This window comes from Pleurodeles waltl, chromosome 2_2 (genome assembly GCF_031143425.1).
Source record: "Pleurodeles waltl isolate 20211129_DDA chromosome 2_2, aPleWal1.hap1.20221129, whole genome shotgun sequence".
Classification (NCBI taxonomy): Eukaryota; Metazoa; Chordata; class Amphibia; order Caudata; family Salamandridae; genus Pleurodeles; species Pleurodeles waltl.
This window is the reverse complement of record NC_090439.1, coordinates 783257358-783274118: the sequence shown is the minus strand read 5'-3', so window position 1 is coordinate 783274118 and position 16761 is coordinate 783257358. Positions and strand designations below refer to the sequence as shown.

General features: G+C 42.5%; 1 protein-coding gene across 3 annotated transcripts in view; it reads left to right on the top strand.

Annotated features, from left to right (window-relative positions):
* TPD52 (tumor protein D52) overlaps nucleotides 1-16761 on the top strand; it is a 319482-nt gene that overhangs the window by 191149 nt on the left and 111572 nt on the right. For all 3 annotated transcript variants that reach the window (XM_069220402.1, XM_069220401.1, XM_069220403.1), the window contains one exon: nucleotides 2424-2533. In XM_069220402.1, the coding sequence (XP_069076503.1) occupies nucleotides 2424-2533 (110 nt within the window). The remainder of the gene's footprint in view (nucleotides 1-2423; nucleotides 2534-16761) is intronic.

Here is a 16761-nt window from a genome sequence, read left to right as displayed (position 1 = left end):
AATTGAAACTGAATCCGGAGAAGATAGATATCATGTTAGTTAATGGGGAAATGATCAGTGGTTAGATGCCTTTTTGCCTTCAGAGATGGGTATCTTATTCCTACAGCCCAAAAATGTTAAAAACATGGGAGTTACGATCGCCAGCTTGCTTTCTTTGAGGATCTAAATGTTTGTATTGGTATCTTACTACGTGTAATAAATCAAAATATTGAGGAAAATTGCATCTTACTTGACATTTGAATGTATACTCTTTGTGGTGACTGTAGGAATAAATAGGGTCACATTTCGTTATACAAAAGCCCTCTATCCGGAGCGCCCTACGTCCCCTGCTGAGAACAACTTGGGCCCTTTCAGATACTGGGAGCTAGGCTGCTTGTTTCTGCATCTCCCTTGGCTTATGCAACACTCCTTGTACGTAGGTTCTGTTTGCTCCCTGTAGGAGAGTGTACACATTTTAAAACTCTGTATCATGCATACGTTTTGTTCCAGGGAAGTTCCAACCTTCTTTATTCTAATGATTATCCCCAGATTTTGCAAATCAAGATCAGGGCTATGACGTCTCTTCCTCTGGGCAGCTAAACTTTGGTTTATTCCAGTTTCTTTGCTCGCTCAGTACCTGGCTTTTTAGACAGGTTTCTCTTGTAGTTGGAGTTTTCTAACCGGTTTTGTCCACACTTACATGTGTAATCGCACATATGTATATAGATAATAATAGAGTTCTGTACAAATGCCGCTGACATAAATAAAATAGCTGCACGTGCTCCTCTCAGTAAGAGTGCTGCGTCCTGCAGCGGACCCGCCTTCCTGCCCAGCAGGGCTCGTCTCACTCTTGTTTCATGCCAACTCATGTGTTCCCTTGGAGTGTACTTGGTGAAATCCCCGTGTATAACTCCGTAAAAGACGGCTTCTGTCAGCGGCAGTAATTACGCCAAAAGCAGAGGTGCTCCAGGGCTGCAGGAAAGAGGTGCTTTCTGCGAGCTCGGCTGGATCGGCTCCCCAGACTAAGCCATCCTCATGGTGCGGACAGCTGTTGATTACTACTTATGTCATACTGGAAATCGGAATGTCAACTAGGACAGTATAATCTTTTCAATCATGTGGGTTTCCATTTGGACCATTTGTTCCTGGGGCAGTTTGTGGTGCATAACTTGAAATTTCTAGAATGACCTTCATCTGTTGAAAGCAGTTGCTGGTAGATTGGCAGTAACCAGATTTGTCTGTGTTTGCGTTGCTTGTCCTCAGAATAACAGATAGCATCCCTCTGTCTGTTCTAACCACATTCATTAGCACAGTCCTCCGTGACCCATGTTGCTTTTCTATGACTGGAAGAAGAGATCTCACACATGCACAAGTCATGCACAGTCAGAAAATTCCAGCCATCTCGGAGACTAGCAAAAGTGCATCTAAGAAAAGCAAACTGTTTGCAAACTACTTACCTACAGTCACTAGTGGTCCTATTTATCAGTTGTGGAGCATATTTATACTGGCATCACAGTTGATTTTCTTATGAAGCTCATCACAGTGTGCATAAATGCACATCCTTCAAGGTATCTCTATCATAACTATTTGCTCGAGGTCTCTTTAGGCTCTTACTATACAGTTGTGTGGCAGTGCCAATGTTTAATGGGTAGCCAAGAAAACCCATTATTTATTTTATATTTTTGATTAAGTAGTCACACAGCTATTCCTTTACATGTTTGAATATGTTAAATAAAATTAAAGCAAATTGAAAAGTTAATCGTTGGAATTCCTTGCATGTTATGACTTTGTATTGTTTACCCATTTGTGAAGTAACATAGAAGAATAACTCAACTTGCCAGGGCACACGTCTTGGGGTAGACATTGCTTACTAAATGTTCTACAACAGATTTCCAGTTCTTTTGTATTGTTTTACACTCTTCATCTTGTACGCTCCTTCTATCGCCATGCGCGTGAGCCCAGGTATATTTCATACTTATATTATCATTGCTTATCCCCTTGAAACTTAGTGAGGGATGGGGGCGACAGATCACACATTTTCAAGCAGCAACAACAGACCTCTCTCTAGAATTGGTAGCCAAAAAGAACTCTTGAATTGGAGATCATTATGTTGTTGTGTAAATGGAAACTAAGGCTAGTAAATTCCCTTTTTTGCGTCTCTGGCATTGAGGTGCCACGTGGTTGGCTTCCCCCTCCCCTGATTCTAAGACTGTACTGTGCTGTTGGTGAGTAGTAGATCTTAAAATTGTGTTGTAATGTTGGCATTTCCTCTAGAGACTACTGTAGTGGATTGGGCCAAAAAAACATTCACTGAACTTTAATTTATTTAGGATAAAATCTGGTTATCTGTTTGTAGGTTTTTATTTTGTCTTCATTTTCCATGTTTTATTTGTATTTTGGCTCAATTTCCAAGCGTATTTAAAACACTGTCTCTTATTTTCAAGGTTCACCAATAACTGGGAACGTACCTGTTGGGGAAGATGCTCTTAAACAAAATACACCTGAAACATTGTCAGAGGAGGAACAGGAGGAGCTTAGAAAGGAGTTGGAAAAGGTAAAGCAATGTTTCACTGAAATTACTTGCACAAACTTGTTAAATAATCGTAAACATCGTTTCAGAACGCACTTCAAATGTGTTTTTTTTTCTTCTTAGAAAAATGAATGCTTACAGTTTATCTGTTTGTTTCTGTGAACCCAATGTGAGCTGCATTATTTTGCTCACTTTTATTCGTCCAGAATTGCCATTTAGTGTGCTGTTTGTATGGTAATCTTCATGAGTGGTACCAAAAAGGTGGCATGAAATTCATGTTAAAAGCTAGTGAGGAGAGTGATGGTTCAGGTTGATGGTTTAGCAGTTATGGCTCCCTAAGGGCTTTCTGAAATAAATTTATATTATAGACTTGTCATTCCGGCCCGTAGGCAAGGTTAAATTCAACTTCCCAGAAGAACTGGGTTTTTAATTTACCAATATATTTGTTGTTGTTTGAAAAATCTTAGTGAATTTTAGTAGTTGCTTGACACGTCTAGCTTAGTAGCTTAGTTTCTTCCACAAAATCCCCCTAGGTCTGTTCAGTGTGATTTAAATGCAGCATTTCCAAATGTAAGTCACACGATAGCTTTTGCTGTGTTCTACAGCAAATAGAAGTGAACAAAATGACATTACACTTACACTGAAGCTAGAGCTTTACTCAGAATAATATATTTTTAACGTTTGTCTCATATGTTAATTGGTTTTCAAGATATGTCTTACAAAACGTTGATGGGTGGGCTTGGGGCTCAAAGGGTTAATAGTTGTGGCTATTTTTACATTTGTGTTAAGGTTGTTTGCAGTGTGATTTTGAATAACACAACAACCACATTGGCAGATACATCTCTCTCTATTTGTGATTAGTTTCAGAGCACCTGCAAAACAAATGGCTGTTGTGGCTTACGCATTCTACTCTGACTGCCACTACTCGATAGGAGCTATTCAAGAACAGTTCTCAGGTTGTCACAGTCACATACGAGAGATCCGTGGGTTAGGAGCTGGTGTGAACCTTTCCATAAATGTGCAGGGCACCAGACTTCCCCATCCTATTTCTTCAACCAGTCATTTGATCATAACTCTTTCAATTTCTCATGCCAGTGTACGAGCAGTCGAAAGTAGCGTAAGAACTTGAGCAGCAGATGCCATTCTGACGTCAGGCCCTTATTAACCCCTTAGCTGCTGGGCCTCCCTCTCCCCAGTGCTGAGCCCTTTTTTTAAAAATCTATTTGGAGTAGTTTGTGCTTAGGCCTTCATAACATTTTGTGCACATAAGCTATCCACGCCAAATTTGCGTCCTTTTTTCCAACATCCTAAGGATTCTAAAGGTACCCAGAGTTTGTGGGTTCCCCTGGAGGAGACCAAGAAATTAGCCAAAATACAGCTAATTTTTTCCCCAGAAAAATGGGGGGAAAGAGCTGCAGAAGAAAGCATGTGTTTTTTCCCCCCTGAAAATGGCATCAACAAAGGGTTTGTGGTGCTAAAATCACCATCTTCCCAGCTTTCAGGAACAGGCAGACTTGAATCAGAAAACCACATTTTTCAACACAATTTTGGCATTTTACCGGGACATACCCCATTTTTTACTATTTGTTGTGCTTTTAGCCTCCTTCCAGTTAGTGACAGAAATGGGTGTGAAACCAATGCTGGATCCCAGACAGCTAAACATTTCTGAAAAGTAGACAAAGTTCTGAATTCAGCAAGGGTCATTTGTGTAGATCCTACAAGGTTTTCCTACAGAAAACAACAGCCGAAATAAAAACAAGAATTGAAATTGAGGTGAAAAAACTGCCATTTTTCTCCACGTTTTACTGTGTAACTTTTTCCTGCAATGTCATATTTTCAAAAAGTAATATACAGTTATGTCTGCTGGACTCTTCTGGTTGCAGGCATATATAGGGCTTGTAGATCCATCAAGAACCCTAGGTACCCAGAGCCAAAAAAAGGAGCTGCACCTTGCAATGGTTTCATTGTACACAGGGTGTACAGCAATTCATTTGGTGAAATATAAAGAGTGAAAAATAGGTATCAAGAAAACTTTTGTATTTCCAAAATGAGCACAAGATAAAGTTTTGAGAAGCAGTGGTTATTTGCACATCTCTGAATTCCGTGGTCCCCATACTAGCATGTGAATTAAAAGGCATTTCTCAAATAGACACCTTTTTTACACACTGTTTTACATTTGGAAGGAAAAAATGTAGCGAAAGGCAGAGGGCAATAACACTTGTTATGATATTCTGTGTTCTCCCAAGTTTCCCGATAAATATGGTACCTCACTTGCATGGGTAGGCCTAATGCCCACTACAAGAAAAAGCAACATGGACACATCACATTTTTACATTGAAATCTGACGTGTTTTTTGGAAAGTGCCTAGCTGTGGATTTTTACCTCTAGCTCCTAGAGAAACCTACCAAACCTGTTTGAGAACTAGACACCTAAAGGAATCCAAGATGAGGTGACTTGTGGGGCTCTCACCAGGTTCTGTTACCCAGAAATATTTGCAAACCTCAAAATTTGGCAAAAAAAACACTTTGCCCTCAGATTTCAGTGAGGACATTTCTGGAATCTGAAAGGAACCGCAAACTTCCTTCCACCCAGCATTCCCCCAAGTATCCCAATAAAAATGGTACCTCACTTGTGTGGGTAAGTCTAGTGCCCGCAACAGGAAATGCCCCAAAACACAATGTGGACAGATCAAATTTTTCCAATGAAAACTGATGTGTTTTTTGCAAAGTGCCTAGCTGTGGATTTTGGCCTCTAGCTCTGCCGGCACCTAGGGAAACCTAGCAAAACCATATATTTTTGGAAACTAGACACCTAGGGAAATCAGAATGGGATGACTTGTGGGGCTCTCCCTAGGTTCCGTTACCCGGAATCCTTTGCAAACCTCAAAATGTGGTGCATTTGTATTATAGCGCAGATAATGGCTGGCTTTACTAATCTACTCAACTATTTACATAAAATACAGATTTTATTTTGCAGTAGGCATAAAAACCTCCTGCACTACTTTATGGCATCAAAACTGCCACCAGACAAAAGTCTGATCCTTTTGTAGCAGAAAAAAAGACTTACTTGACTTTTGTTATTGCTGCCTAAAAGCTACAGTTGAAACGTGTCAGTTGAAGTATGTGCATTGCTTTGAAGACTCAAGCTGCAACTGCAAATGAACTGGTGACACATATATATATAGAGAGAGAGAGATCACTTTTATATGTGGGTGTGGTTTTCCTAGGGGCTGATTCCCTCCCCCACCCACCGACCCCCAAGTGAAAGCCCTGGTGTCTAGTGGGGTTTCCTGGCCCTTGATCACAGCTGTGCGAAACCTGTTCAGAGAGGCCTCGTTTGAAAGGGAAGAATCTCCCCTTTGAAACGAGGCCTTCCCAAACGTCGGGGAGGCCAGTTTGGGCCAGTTTCAACCAATAGTGACGTCAGCGCGCCGTGAAGCCACAAAGGGGCGAGTGGGGGCCAGGGGAAAGATCTTCCGTGCCGCCAAGTTTTTTTTTTTTTATTAAAAAAAATAATAATAATCCTCCGGTGCGACTCATCGGAGGAGTTTTTAACCCCCTCCCTGGTGTCAGCCACTGGTCGTGACCTGCACCAGGGAGGTAGTGTGGGCATCGGCTGAGGCCCGCACCCAAGAGGTTAAGGATGCTTTGCTTGAGAGTCCAATGGTCTCCTGAGGTGTTCTGCTAAAAGGTTCCTACATTGACAGGAACCTGCTATTATATAGAGATGTTTGCCCTGCTGGGGGCATCTCTAAATTTGGCGGGTGGAATAAGTGTAGTCAAGTCCTCGGCCTGCCTTTACTCTGTTTTCTAAATTCTAAATTAGGCTCTATGTCTAGAGCAGTACAATGAATGAAAAACAATGGTTAGGAATGCTATCCCATAATTCGATTATTTGTAAGCATTCATCTCATCACCCTTTGGGTGTTTGATTGCCAGTAGTGGCATTTAAACCTGTAACTGGCCTAGCTTTCCAAGCCTATTACTGCCAATGTTTGTGAATTCTAAAAAGTAGTACATTTGTATCCATTCAAAGAATACTTCTGTGACAGATTTGGCAGGCAAAGTTGCTGCGTGGCATCACACCACCTGAAGAGAGATTTTTAAAGAAATGGTGCAGTTCTGCCCTCTTCATGCGCTTGCGCACTTCGGACTGCTGAGTGCCAACACAGGCACCCTTGTGCCTTAGGGCAAGGGCGTCATCTTATGGTCTGAACATTTTTTGTACAGGAATGGCTACCTTCCTACACAAAAACTATCCCTGGAGGCTTCTTCCCTTTTGTTATGTGTGCACACATGCAAAGAGGAAATAACGGAGAGTAATTAAGACATTTCTCTTTGTTATGCAACCCTCAGACAGGAGCACCATTTTAGCACAAAACCCATATCCACAACACTTTGTAAATCTGGTTGTGATTCCAAATCCATTTGGAATGCATGAGAACACCCATGCACCACCCATAACGTCCCTGTCTGATGCAAAGTATTGCAAGGCAGCACAGTGCACTGCATTGAGTTACTTTTTCTTTCAAAGCTATGCAAAATGGCATTTATGTGGCTTTGTAAATACCAAAAAGGATTTTATGTCTGACTGCATCAAAAATGTGACCCCCAAAGCAAAATCTCTATAAATCTGGACCTAAACATATTTAATTTCCTGAACCAAAATGGACATAGACATTCCAGACCTGACTCCGGGTCCCCAGACCAAACTATGAAGCCAAGAATATATTTATTTGGGAATTTTTACTGTTTGATCTTAGGGTCAACCACCCCTCTCAAACGCCTCATCAGCTATCAGCCTGTAGAGTAGTTGGGTCCACTGCTCGCTATACCAGGCCAATCATGAATGCCAACCTTTGGCCGGTCATCTCGTCTGAACTTCATATGTGTTTTAGTCACTTAAGGAAGCCCCATGTGGACATATGCAGTGTACGGGGGCCAGTTGTCTGATTTACAAGTTAATTTGACTAACACTTATTCCCATTTGGATAAAGCGTTACAGTTCACCCTGCACTCCTCTCCCCCAACACTTAACACTTGCTCAACCAAATATGTATTGCATGTACCATAGAGTCAAGAAAGCCACCAGAAGTCTACAGAGTTGGTGCTGTAGAGATAGTCAGTAGCAATTGCAGAAATTTAATCTTATCAAATCATTGTGGTATACTTAATCCAGGCAAATTCGATTCTGCTTTGGAGAAACACTAGGTCAAGACACACAAGCAAAATAAATTCTTTAAGGTGAAAGATGTAGATTATCTTCTACCAGTTTTTCGCTCTGTTCCCTTTCATCTTTATCCCCAGGATCTGAGTTGAGGCTGTTCAGTTTAAGGAATTTGCTTAGTTCAGGGAGGGTGAGGGAGAGCATTGGCAATCCTGTTGTATTCCTACAGTTTTTAATAGGGTTTTAACACCATTCTAGAAAAACAAGCATTGGTAAAGCCCATAGGTCTGGCCTTTTCCCACAATGGTTATTTTTTGTGTGTTTTGTAATGCAAGAATTTGCCACAAACATAAAAAGAATAACACAAAAAACCTCAATTGCTTACCCGAGGTGTCTATATGCTAGCAACAAGAAAAATCTTAGAGGCAGGGGTACTTACACCCGGTGCACGAACCCATTTTAGTTTTAACACACACTACAAGAAAATATGAATCTTATTCATGCAAAGAGAGATGTGCTACTAACTTTGAATTACTGTAACCTGAAGACCTAATTTAAACACCACACTGTGACAAACACTGGAGAAAGAAGAGGAAATAAAAACGTTGATAATATATTGGACAAAAGGCTTTAGCACTGAAAGGCACTTCTTTTAGGCAGGCGTGCACATGTGATAAAGCAAAATTCAGTTCATGAGAGCTAATGGTAGAAGTGGGCAGACCCATTATCCTATGCTATGTTGTGGTGGGCCAGAGGGGAAGCATGAAGGGAGCTTGTTCCCAAAACCACAAACAGAATACATGACGAGAAATGAGAGGATTTTCTAATGAGGCCTACGTTTCTTAAACACACAGGGCCAGATGTAGGAAAAAGCCAAATTGCGACTTGCAATTTGCTAGTCCGTGCGACTCTCAAATTGCAACTCGCAATTTGGTATGCAGAAAGGTGTCTCAGACACCTTCTGCAACTCGCAATGGGGTCGCAAAGACCCACCTCATTAATCTTAATGAGGTGGGTCGCAGTTTGCGACCCCATTGCGAGTATGGGCACTCACAGGGATGGTGGCCTGCTGGAGTCAGCAGACCACCATGTCCGTGACTGCTTTTTAATAAAGCAGTTTTTTTTTTTTTCTATCTGCAGCCGGTTTTCCTTAAAGGAAAACGAGCTGCATTTAGAAAAAAAAACGAAACCTTTTGTTTCAAATCAAATCAAATCATTAACATTTATAAAGCGCGCTACTCACCCGTGCGGGTCTCAAGGCGCTAGGGGGGAAAAGGGGGGGTTATCGCTGCTCGAACAGCCAAGTCTTTAGGAGTCTCCGGAAAGCGGAGTGGTCCTGGGTGGTCCTGAGGCTGGTGGGGAGGGAGTTCCAGGTCTTGGCCGCCAGGAAGGAGAAAGATCTCCCACCCGCCGTGGAGCGGCGGGTGCGAGGGACGGCAGCAAGTGCGAGGCCAGCGGAGCGGAGGGGGCGGGTGGGGACGTAGAAGCTGAGGCGTCTGTTGAGGTATTCCGGTCCCTTGTTGTTTCGGTATTTTTCAGAGCAGGCAGTAGTCCATAGGACCACTACCTGCTCTGAAAAATAATTTTTGTGATCATTCACAAAGGGGAAGGGGTCCCCTGGGGACCTCTTCCTGTTTGCGACTGGGTTACCATCCACTTCAAGTGGATGGTAACTGCGATTTAATTTGCAACCACTTTCGCGGTCGCAAATGAAATTGAATCGCATTGCGAGTCGCAAATAGGAAGGGAACACCCCTTCCTATTTGTGAGTCGGAAATGCATTTTGCGAGTCGGATCCGACTCGCAAAATGCATTTCTGCATAGCAAAGAGGCTTTTGCGCCTCGCAAACGGCGTTTTTCGCTGTTTGCGAGGCGCAAACACTTTGCTACATCTGGCCCACATAATCTTATTTCTGCGCTCCATAATTGCACATGCTGTAGGAGGAGCGCTAGTAGATAATCACAAGTGTCAGAAGAGGTCACACTTTGCTGAATATGTTTCCTTTTATCGTTTGACTCCGTCTTTTCTGTGTAGGTTTGTATAGATGCAGTTATCAAGGCAAAGTTACATTTGCTTTTATTTGTTGTGGGGAAACCTCAAACGAGGTCAGCTTTGTATACTCTTAAATTCTGTTTGATTTAGGACGCATGTTTGCTGGGCTCACGTTGTTTGACACGTTGTGTGGAAGAATTGTAGCTGCGCTTGGAAATTACATTTATGTTTAATGCTACAGCCAAATATTTTAACCTAATGATTTTGTTCCGTCACTCAAACATGGCAAATGTGTTAAAGAAATAAACCATGAAATCGACATCATATTTTTGTGAATCTATTCTTTGTTAAACCTGAATTCATCCTTTAAATCTGCAAATGTCAGCAAACTCAATTGTCACCTTTTCCTACACTCAAATTGTTTGCTCGGAAACAACACACGCAAATCGAAATCAAAGCCCAAGATGAGGCTATTAATGCCCTTAGTTCTGCTTTTCACATACATGGAGAGAGCGCTTTGGCCTGGATGGGAGTGGTAGGAAAGAAAAAGCATTGGTGGTGTGCCTCAGCTTAGAAATGAAAGAAATCTCTCCTCCGGCCCGGCCTCTCCCAACAATTGTGACCCTTCTTGCTAACAGAACTGTGAACAGCAGCACGGGACATACCTCGTGGGTGTCTGTTTTCTTCCAGCTCTGCTGTGCCTTTCCTTCTGATCCTCGTTATGTTATAGCCCTTTAAGATTATCAGCCCCAGCTGTGTGTTTTTTACTTGAACAGTAAACATTCAGGTTTTGGAAGTTTGGAGAGGATTGTCTAACATGAAGAAAATAGGCAGAGCCTTGAGTATTTATCCCACAAACGAACCCCTCCCTCCCCCCCCCGCCAACCACACCCTAAAAGTAAACAGAAGTTTTGCTAAGTTAGCTAAATATTTGCATCATGTGAGAGCAGTTAGTCACGAGTTCGAGTCCTGGCAGGCGTTGCTAACTGAAGTCTTCCATCTCTGGATTTTGTAAATTGAATACTGTTCTTTATATTAATGGTAGTAAATGTTATTTTGTGTTAGGTCAAAGGTTATCAAGAAAAACACCAGTGGCCGTATTACACAAAGTGCCCCGGAGGGTGCAATGGACGTTTGTGTCTGCTTTGCACGCCCTGTGGGCACTTTGGTATTACAGAAGGGGTCGAAGAAATTTGTGCGGCCTCTTCTGTAATACAGATGGCGCTGGCGCCCATGTAGCGCCAATGCCATCTCAAAAGGGTGTTCCCTCATTTGCATATTTTTTTTGTATTTGCACTGCTCTTTTAAGTAAAGCTAAGTATAGGAACTTAATGTTCAGCCCATAGCTCCGAACTTCTACAGATTAATAAAGTGTTTTAAATTTAGCTTTTTCTGTATATACTTTATTATTCTGCTAATAATTTTTGAATTTCTACCAGAGTATGTGTTGCTGACCCCAGGTTAAGAACCATTGCTGGAATCCATTTAGTTTAAAGAATCAAAACACATTTATTCAGCTTAGTCAAACACACATTCCTGGATCTTGTTTCCTTTTATCTTTGTTACCCTAACCTTCAGCCTTTACAGTGCTAAACATGAGTCAGAAGCTCAGCTGTATAGGGCAAAAATAATTTTGTCTGTCTTCTATTGCATAGATTCGTACCAGTCGTAGGTACATATGTTCATATATAAATATCAGTTCAGTTCTGATGCATTTCAGCTTTAGTAGTATACCAATTTCCTTTGCTATATTTTCCAGATGTGGACCCAAGACTTACTCAAACATTTTACGTTCTCTCAAAGTATGCATAATGGCCCGCTTTACAACTTTGTCAGTAATTGCCGCCTACCGCCACGCCGACGGCTGGCAACATACTGTCGCCATGGCTGCCAGCCGCCCACCCGTATTATGTCCCTCGACGGAACTCCGCCAGAAGGCTGGCAGAATACCGTCGACGATCATGGCGGTGGACGGCGGTAAGGTGGCGCTGCTGTCAGCAGCAGCGCCACGCCAGCAGAACACCGGCTACTGTATCATGAGCCTAGCGTATACGGCCTGGCGGTGTTTTGCTGGCGGACAATGAAGCTGACAGCAGCGCCGCCTCCCGCCGGATGACCCCCTGCAAGCAGGTAAGTCGGGTTCTCCGACAGAAGAGGGGGTGGGGAGTGGTGTGTGCGAGGGTGTTGTGTGTGTGTGTGTGTGTGGGTGGGGTGTCTGGTTTTGTATGCGGGTGTGAGTCGCATTGAATGCGTGCGTGAATGACTGAATGTGAGTGTACGTGTATGTTGTATGTTGTGAATGCGTGTGTGCGACAATGTATGTTGGTGTGTGTTGCAGTGTGTGGGTGTGTATGAGTGCATGCGTGGGTGGATGTGGGTATGCATGTGTGTGGGTGTGTAAATGTGGGGAGGCAGGAGAGGGAGTGGGGAGGTGGGGGAGGATTCTGGGAAGGGGGAGTAGGGCAGGTGAGACCCCTATCAGTGCCAGGGAACAAATTCCCTGGCACTGATAGTGCCTACCACCATGGTTTTCGTGGCGGTACACTTGCCACGAAAAACCATGGCGTTAGGCGGGGTCATAATCCCGAGGGTGAGATTGTGACAGCCGCCAGGCTGGAGACCGAAGTCTCCAGCCCAGTGGCCGTTACCACTCTGGCAGCCGGAGTGGTACATTGGCGGTTTGGCTTAAGCTAAACCGCCAGTGTCATAATTTGGGGAAAGGTACCGCCAGCCTGTTGGCAGTACCTTTCCCCAAATTACCGCCGACCGGCAGGGTCGTAATGAGGGCCATTATGTTCCATTGTTACCATATTTCATATTTTGGCTATAAAATAAAATTATCCTACTCTGGTAAGTCAAAAGATATATTCTCTTCCATTGATCCTTTCGGTAAGAAGTATTACAAGTCATCTGGGAGGGACATGCCCAGTATTTCCACTAAAGCGTTTCACATTTACTTCCACAATATTTTGATACTGGGGCAACTCCACCATATGTGAAACATCTTTTCCTTTGCCCAACATTCTGTGAAATAGTTGTCTGATGAAGAATTATCAAATTCAGACTGTCTGAGGTACAGACACAGTTCTTTCTGGTCGATTCAGGGCTAGTATTATTGAAGACGGTTGCTCTTATTTTTAATAACCATGCTGAGAAGTTCGCTGACTTATCCTCTTCTCTACGAAGCCTCTGTCTATATTCTTTCAGGGTGAATTTATATAAGGTATCTCGCATTTCCCTTTTTGCTTCCAGCAATACTTCGTTTCTCTGGGGATGTGTAGTTTCTGATCTCTGCGATTGGGCCAACCTTTCCTCCTGCTTAGGAAGAGTATCCTGTAACTGTTGCATACTGCTGTATACTTAGATCATAGGTTTGCCCCTCAGGATGACTTTCATGCTTTTACACTCATTACATCTGTTGAAGCAGATATGCTAATTAGAAATTATTAATGAATGTTTGTGTTTTGATTAACAAGAAATTGATAGAAAATTTAACGTAGAAAAATGTATGTGCACGTTTGAAAATGTGCCCACGGAGAGTGACAGACAGTTTATACAAATTTGTACTAAAATGATTAAAAATGCATAAAATATTGAAAATGAACAAAAATAATGTAGTAGTATGGTATATTAAGATTTATAACCTATATTTTGCAGTATATTGTAGAGCTAACTTATCTGAAATTGTGGCCTAGTTGCCGGACCTCATACAGAAGCTCAATTTCTAGCACACTGCAGAGAAGCTGATGCGTTGAACTGTCCATGAACTGCATATGTTAATAAAATCTGCTTGGCGAGAATTTTCTGCAATGTACCGACAAACAGGAGATGAGGGACTAGAGTATGTAACAACTTTGGTGTAAAACAGACTCAGTGCACTTTCCCAGGACTTGAACAATAGAAGCACTGATGGAGAAGAAGATGCAACATTTTCAATACCTGATGAGCCAGATAATGAGGACATTGTACAGTGAACCAGTCAATGAACTGAGAACTGTGAAATATTAGAATTCATAGATTTGCAAAAATAATATTATTGGATAGAGTCATAACTGGTGATTGATTGACCAATTAGGAATTAGGGGGTGGACTGGTAAACCTTAATAAAAAGTAATGACAAAGGGCAAAAACTTCAGATGCAATGATCAGATTTGAGGGAAGAATTGATGTCAGGAGACGTGATTCGAGATTCTGTCATTGGGCTCACGCTCTTGAGAGCCTTATGCGTTGCTGATTGATTGATGACCTGAAGACTGACTTTGTTGCTGATCCATTCTGTGGATAGATAGAAATGACAATGTGACTGTTAACTTTGTGCCTTTCTTTCTGGGTACCAACTGCGCTGTCTAATAGTATTCCTTTTAGCTAGATCTTTTCTAAATTTGTGTTTCTAAATTGTTTTTGCATGAAGTCCCACATGCTTATGCTAATTTGAGTTAGGTAAGGTATTCTTTGGGTGACGCTGACAGTGACAAATGATTGACAAACTGATTGCTGAACTCTGCTATTAATGCTGTTATATTCATCTTTGTTGGCTTATGCTGAAGCATTCGAGCATATGTTTTCTCAAGTTCTGATTAGATTATGTTATTGGTGGTCATTAATGAACAAATTCTGAGCTGATTGAATAAAGTTTGAATTAACCTTATGACTTAGTATTGTAACTAATAGGGAAATAAAATTGCTAAAACGCATAATTGAGTGTTGGTTATTCATGAAATGTTGATGTTAATGATTGATGATTAGTGATTTGCTTATTGACTATTGATTTGTACATTGATTATTGATGTTCATCGATTGCTACGTAACTAGGATACTCCATGCGATCCAAAAGGTTAATCGTCCTCTGCGTATTCTGTTGTAAGTTTACTTACTAAGGACCAGGCGTGCTAGCAGTTTTTGTTAACAGCTTGATGGTTGGTTTCCTTGGAGAACTAGTTATGTGGTGCTTGGGGGTTATAGTGGTAGTTTAAGTTAGGGTTAGTTGTTCATTTTTATGAGATTTGAATTTTGTTTTTCTGAAATGGCAATTGTAGCAAAGATGATGTCTCCTTAAGCCCAGAAATGACTTTCCCAGATCCTGGATCCTGCTAGTAAAGTTGGGTATGTTCTCGGCATTCTAGTTATAGTGTGAAAGTGGTAGGTTGCACTTGCAAAGGCTTATGCAGACCTCAGGTGAATTGAGATGTATGTGAGGGAAGTAGGGAGTTTTACGTACTCCAGTTGAGGTTTAGTTGGAGTGTGCGTACTCTGCAGTATGAGAGTAGGGAAGTCGTCGAAATGTATATGTGTGTGGCGCTTTGTACAAAAAAATTGTCCGTGTGGTTGTTGGTGATGTACGGACCCTACGTGGTCTAAGACTCCGGAGTATATCGACAAGTGTAGGAGACACTTGGTTATATGTTGTAATCTGTCTGGTTTAGTAGGTTGATCGGGCATGGTCAACAAGTCAGTGTGTAAGTTAAGTGAGTTAGGGAAAGTTTCGACTGGGATTTGGCAAGTCCTATGTGCACCAGGACAGACCCATTGATCAGTTGAGAGTGAAATTCACGGGTCGAATTTTGCTTGCGAATGTGGGAGACTGAGAAAGAGGAATAGCTGCATGAGCAAAAGTGCCATCAGTGAAAATCCATAAGGTCTCTGAAGCGATTGTGTACCTTCCTTTAGTAAACCAGCTGATTTGTTTTGGTTATTCGGTTATGGTTAGTGCTCGCAATACTTTTGCATTAGTTTAGTGTGAGCTGACGATCAGGAGGAAAAGCTGCAAGACTTTGTCAGCCGCAGTGTGAGAGTGACGGCAGAGTGAGCCGCGCTGGGATAGATTGGCTAGTGAGAAGAGTCGCAAGCGGATTGGCAGCCGCCTGTAAGAGTCAATTGGTTGAGAAAGCGGGTGGAGGGAATCTTGGGAGTAAAAGTAATTTCCTTATTTGAATCGAATAAATACAAAGGAAAAGAAAAGTTTTTCAAAGCGTTTAGGAGTGCCATGAAGGCCGATAGTACCATTAAGGAGACAATAGGGGAGCCGACCCCACCGGAAAATTCTCTGGCATTTATTGTGATGGAGGAGCGAGGTGTTGCACCATGTCTTTTGTTAAAGCAGTGGTGCAAGTTGACAGAGAAACGGGGAGCTTTAGCGATTCCAGAGCATGGAACGTTCAATTTGAGGATTTTGGATCAGTTGCGAATGACATTGCATGAGACTAAGCCACTTCCGAGACCAGCACAGTTTGAGGCTTTAGCGGTTTGGGAGCTCATAGCAAGACAACAGCAAGAAATGAAATTCCAGAGGAGAATAAGAAAGGGTGAGAAGTCACTAGCAGAGGCAAGATGGGATTGGGAACAGAACAGGTGGAGAACTGAGACATTGCAAGGCGTAAAGTTGTTTCCTGCTATCACAGAGGACGATGAGTCAGAAGAGAAAGAGGATACTAGCAAGGGTGAAAACAGTTCATCAGGGGGTAAGAAGAAGAAAAAGACTTAAGTGGAAGGAGAAGATTCAGATATTGAGGACCTTACTACGCAGGTGTTGAGAGACCGACCTTTACCATATGCGGTGCAGGAGGGAGGCCCAAGTACTAGTTCTGCTCCAACTGCCCCAGCCCAAGTGTCGGGAACAGTGGAACCAGTATAGATAGGAGATGGACAGGTACAAGGGGTAGTGCAGAGTACTCCTAATGCAGTGACTACTTCAGTGGTCCAGACGCACCCACCACCGATACAGAGAATTTATCCAGAGATACCAATTCTTGAGTCAACTTCAAACTTAGTGGTGTCGACGGAGCAAGTGGTTCCGAGGCCATTGCTAGTTCAGACTGAGCTGACTCCAATGTTGTTGCCTGAGGCACAGCCACAGGGTTTGCCAAAGTTCACACCAATGACAGGGGCACAGTCAGACATGACACCGGTGAAGAATCAGAGCATGGGAGTAGCCCTTCCACAAATGCAGGTGTCAGAACGGCACCAGATGCAATATCATTGCCAATTACTGTTGATCCAGCGGTACCATTATTTGCACAGAATAAGCCGTTTGCAGGAGAACAGGGTGAAATGTCACAAAGCCTTGTGAGGAGGGGGATGAGAGATCATGTGCAGG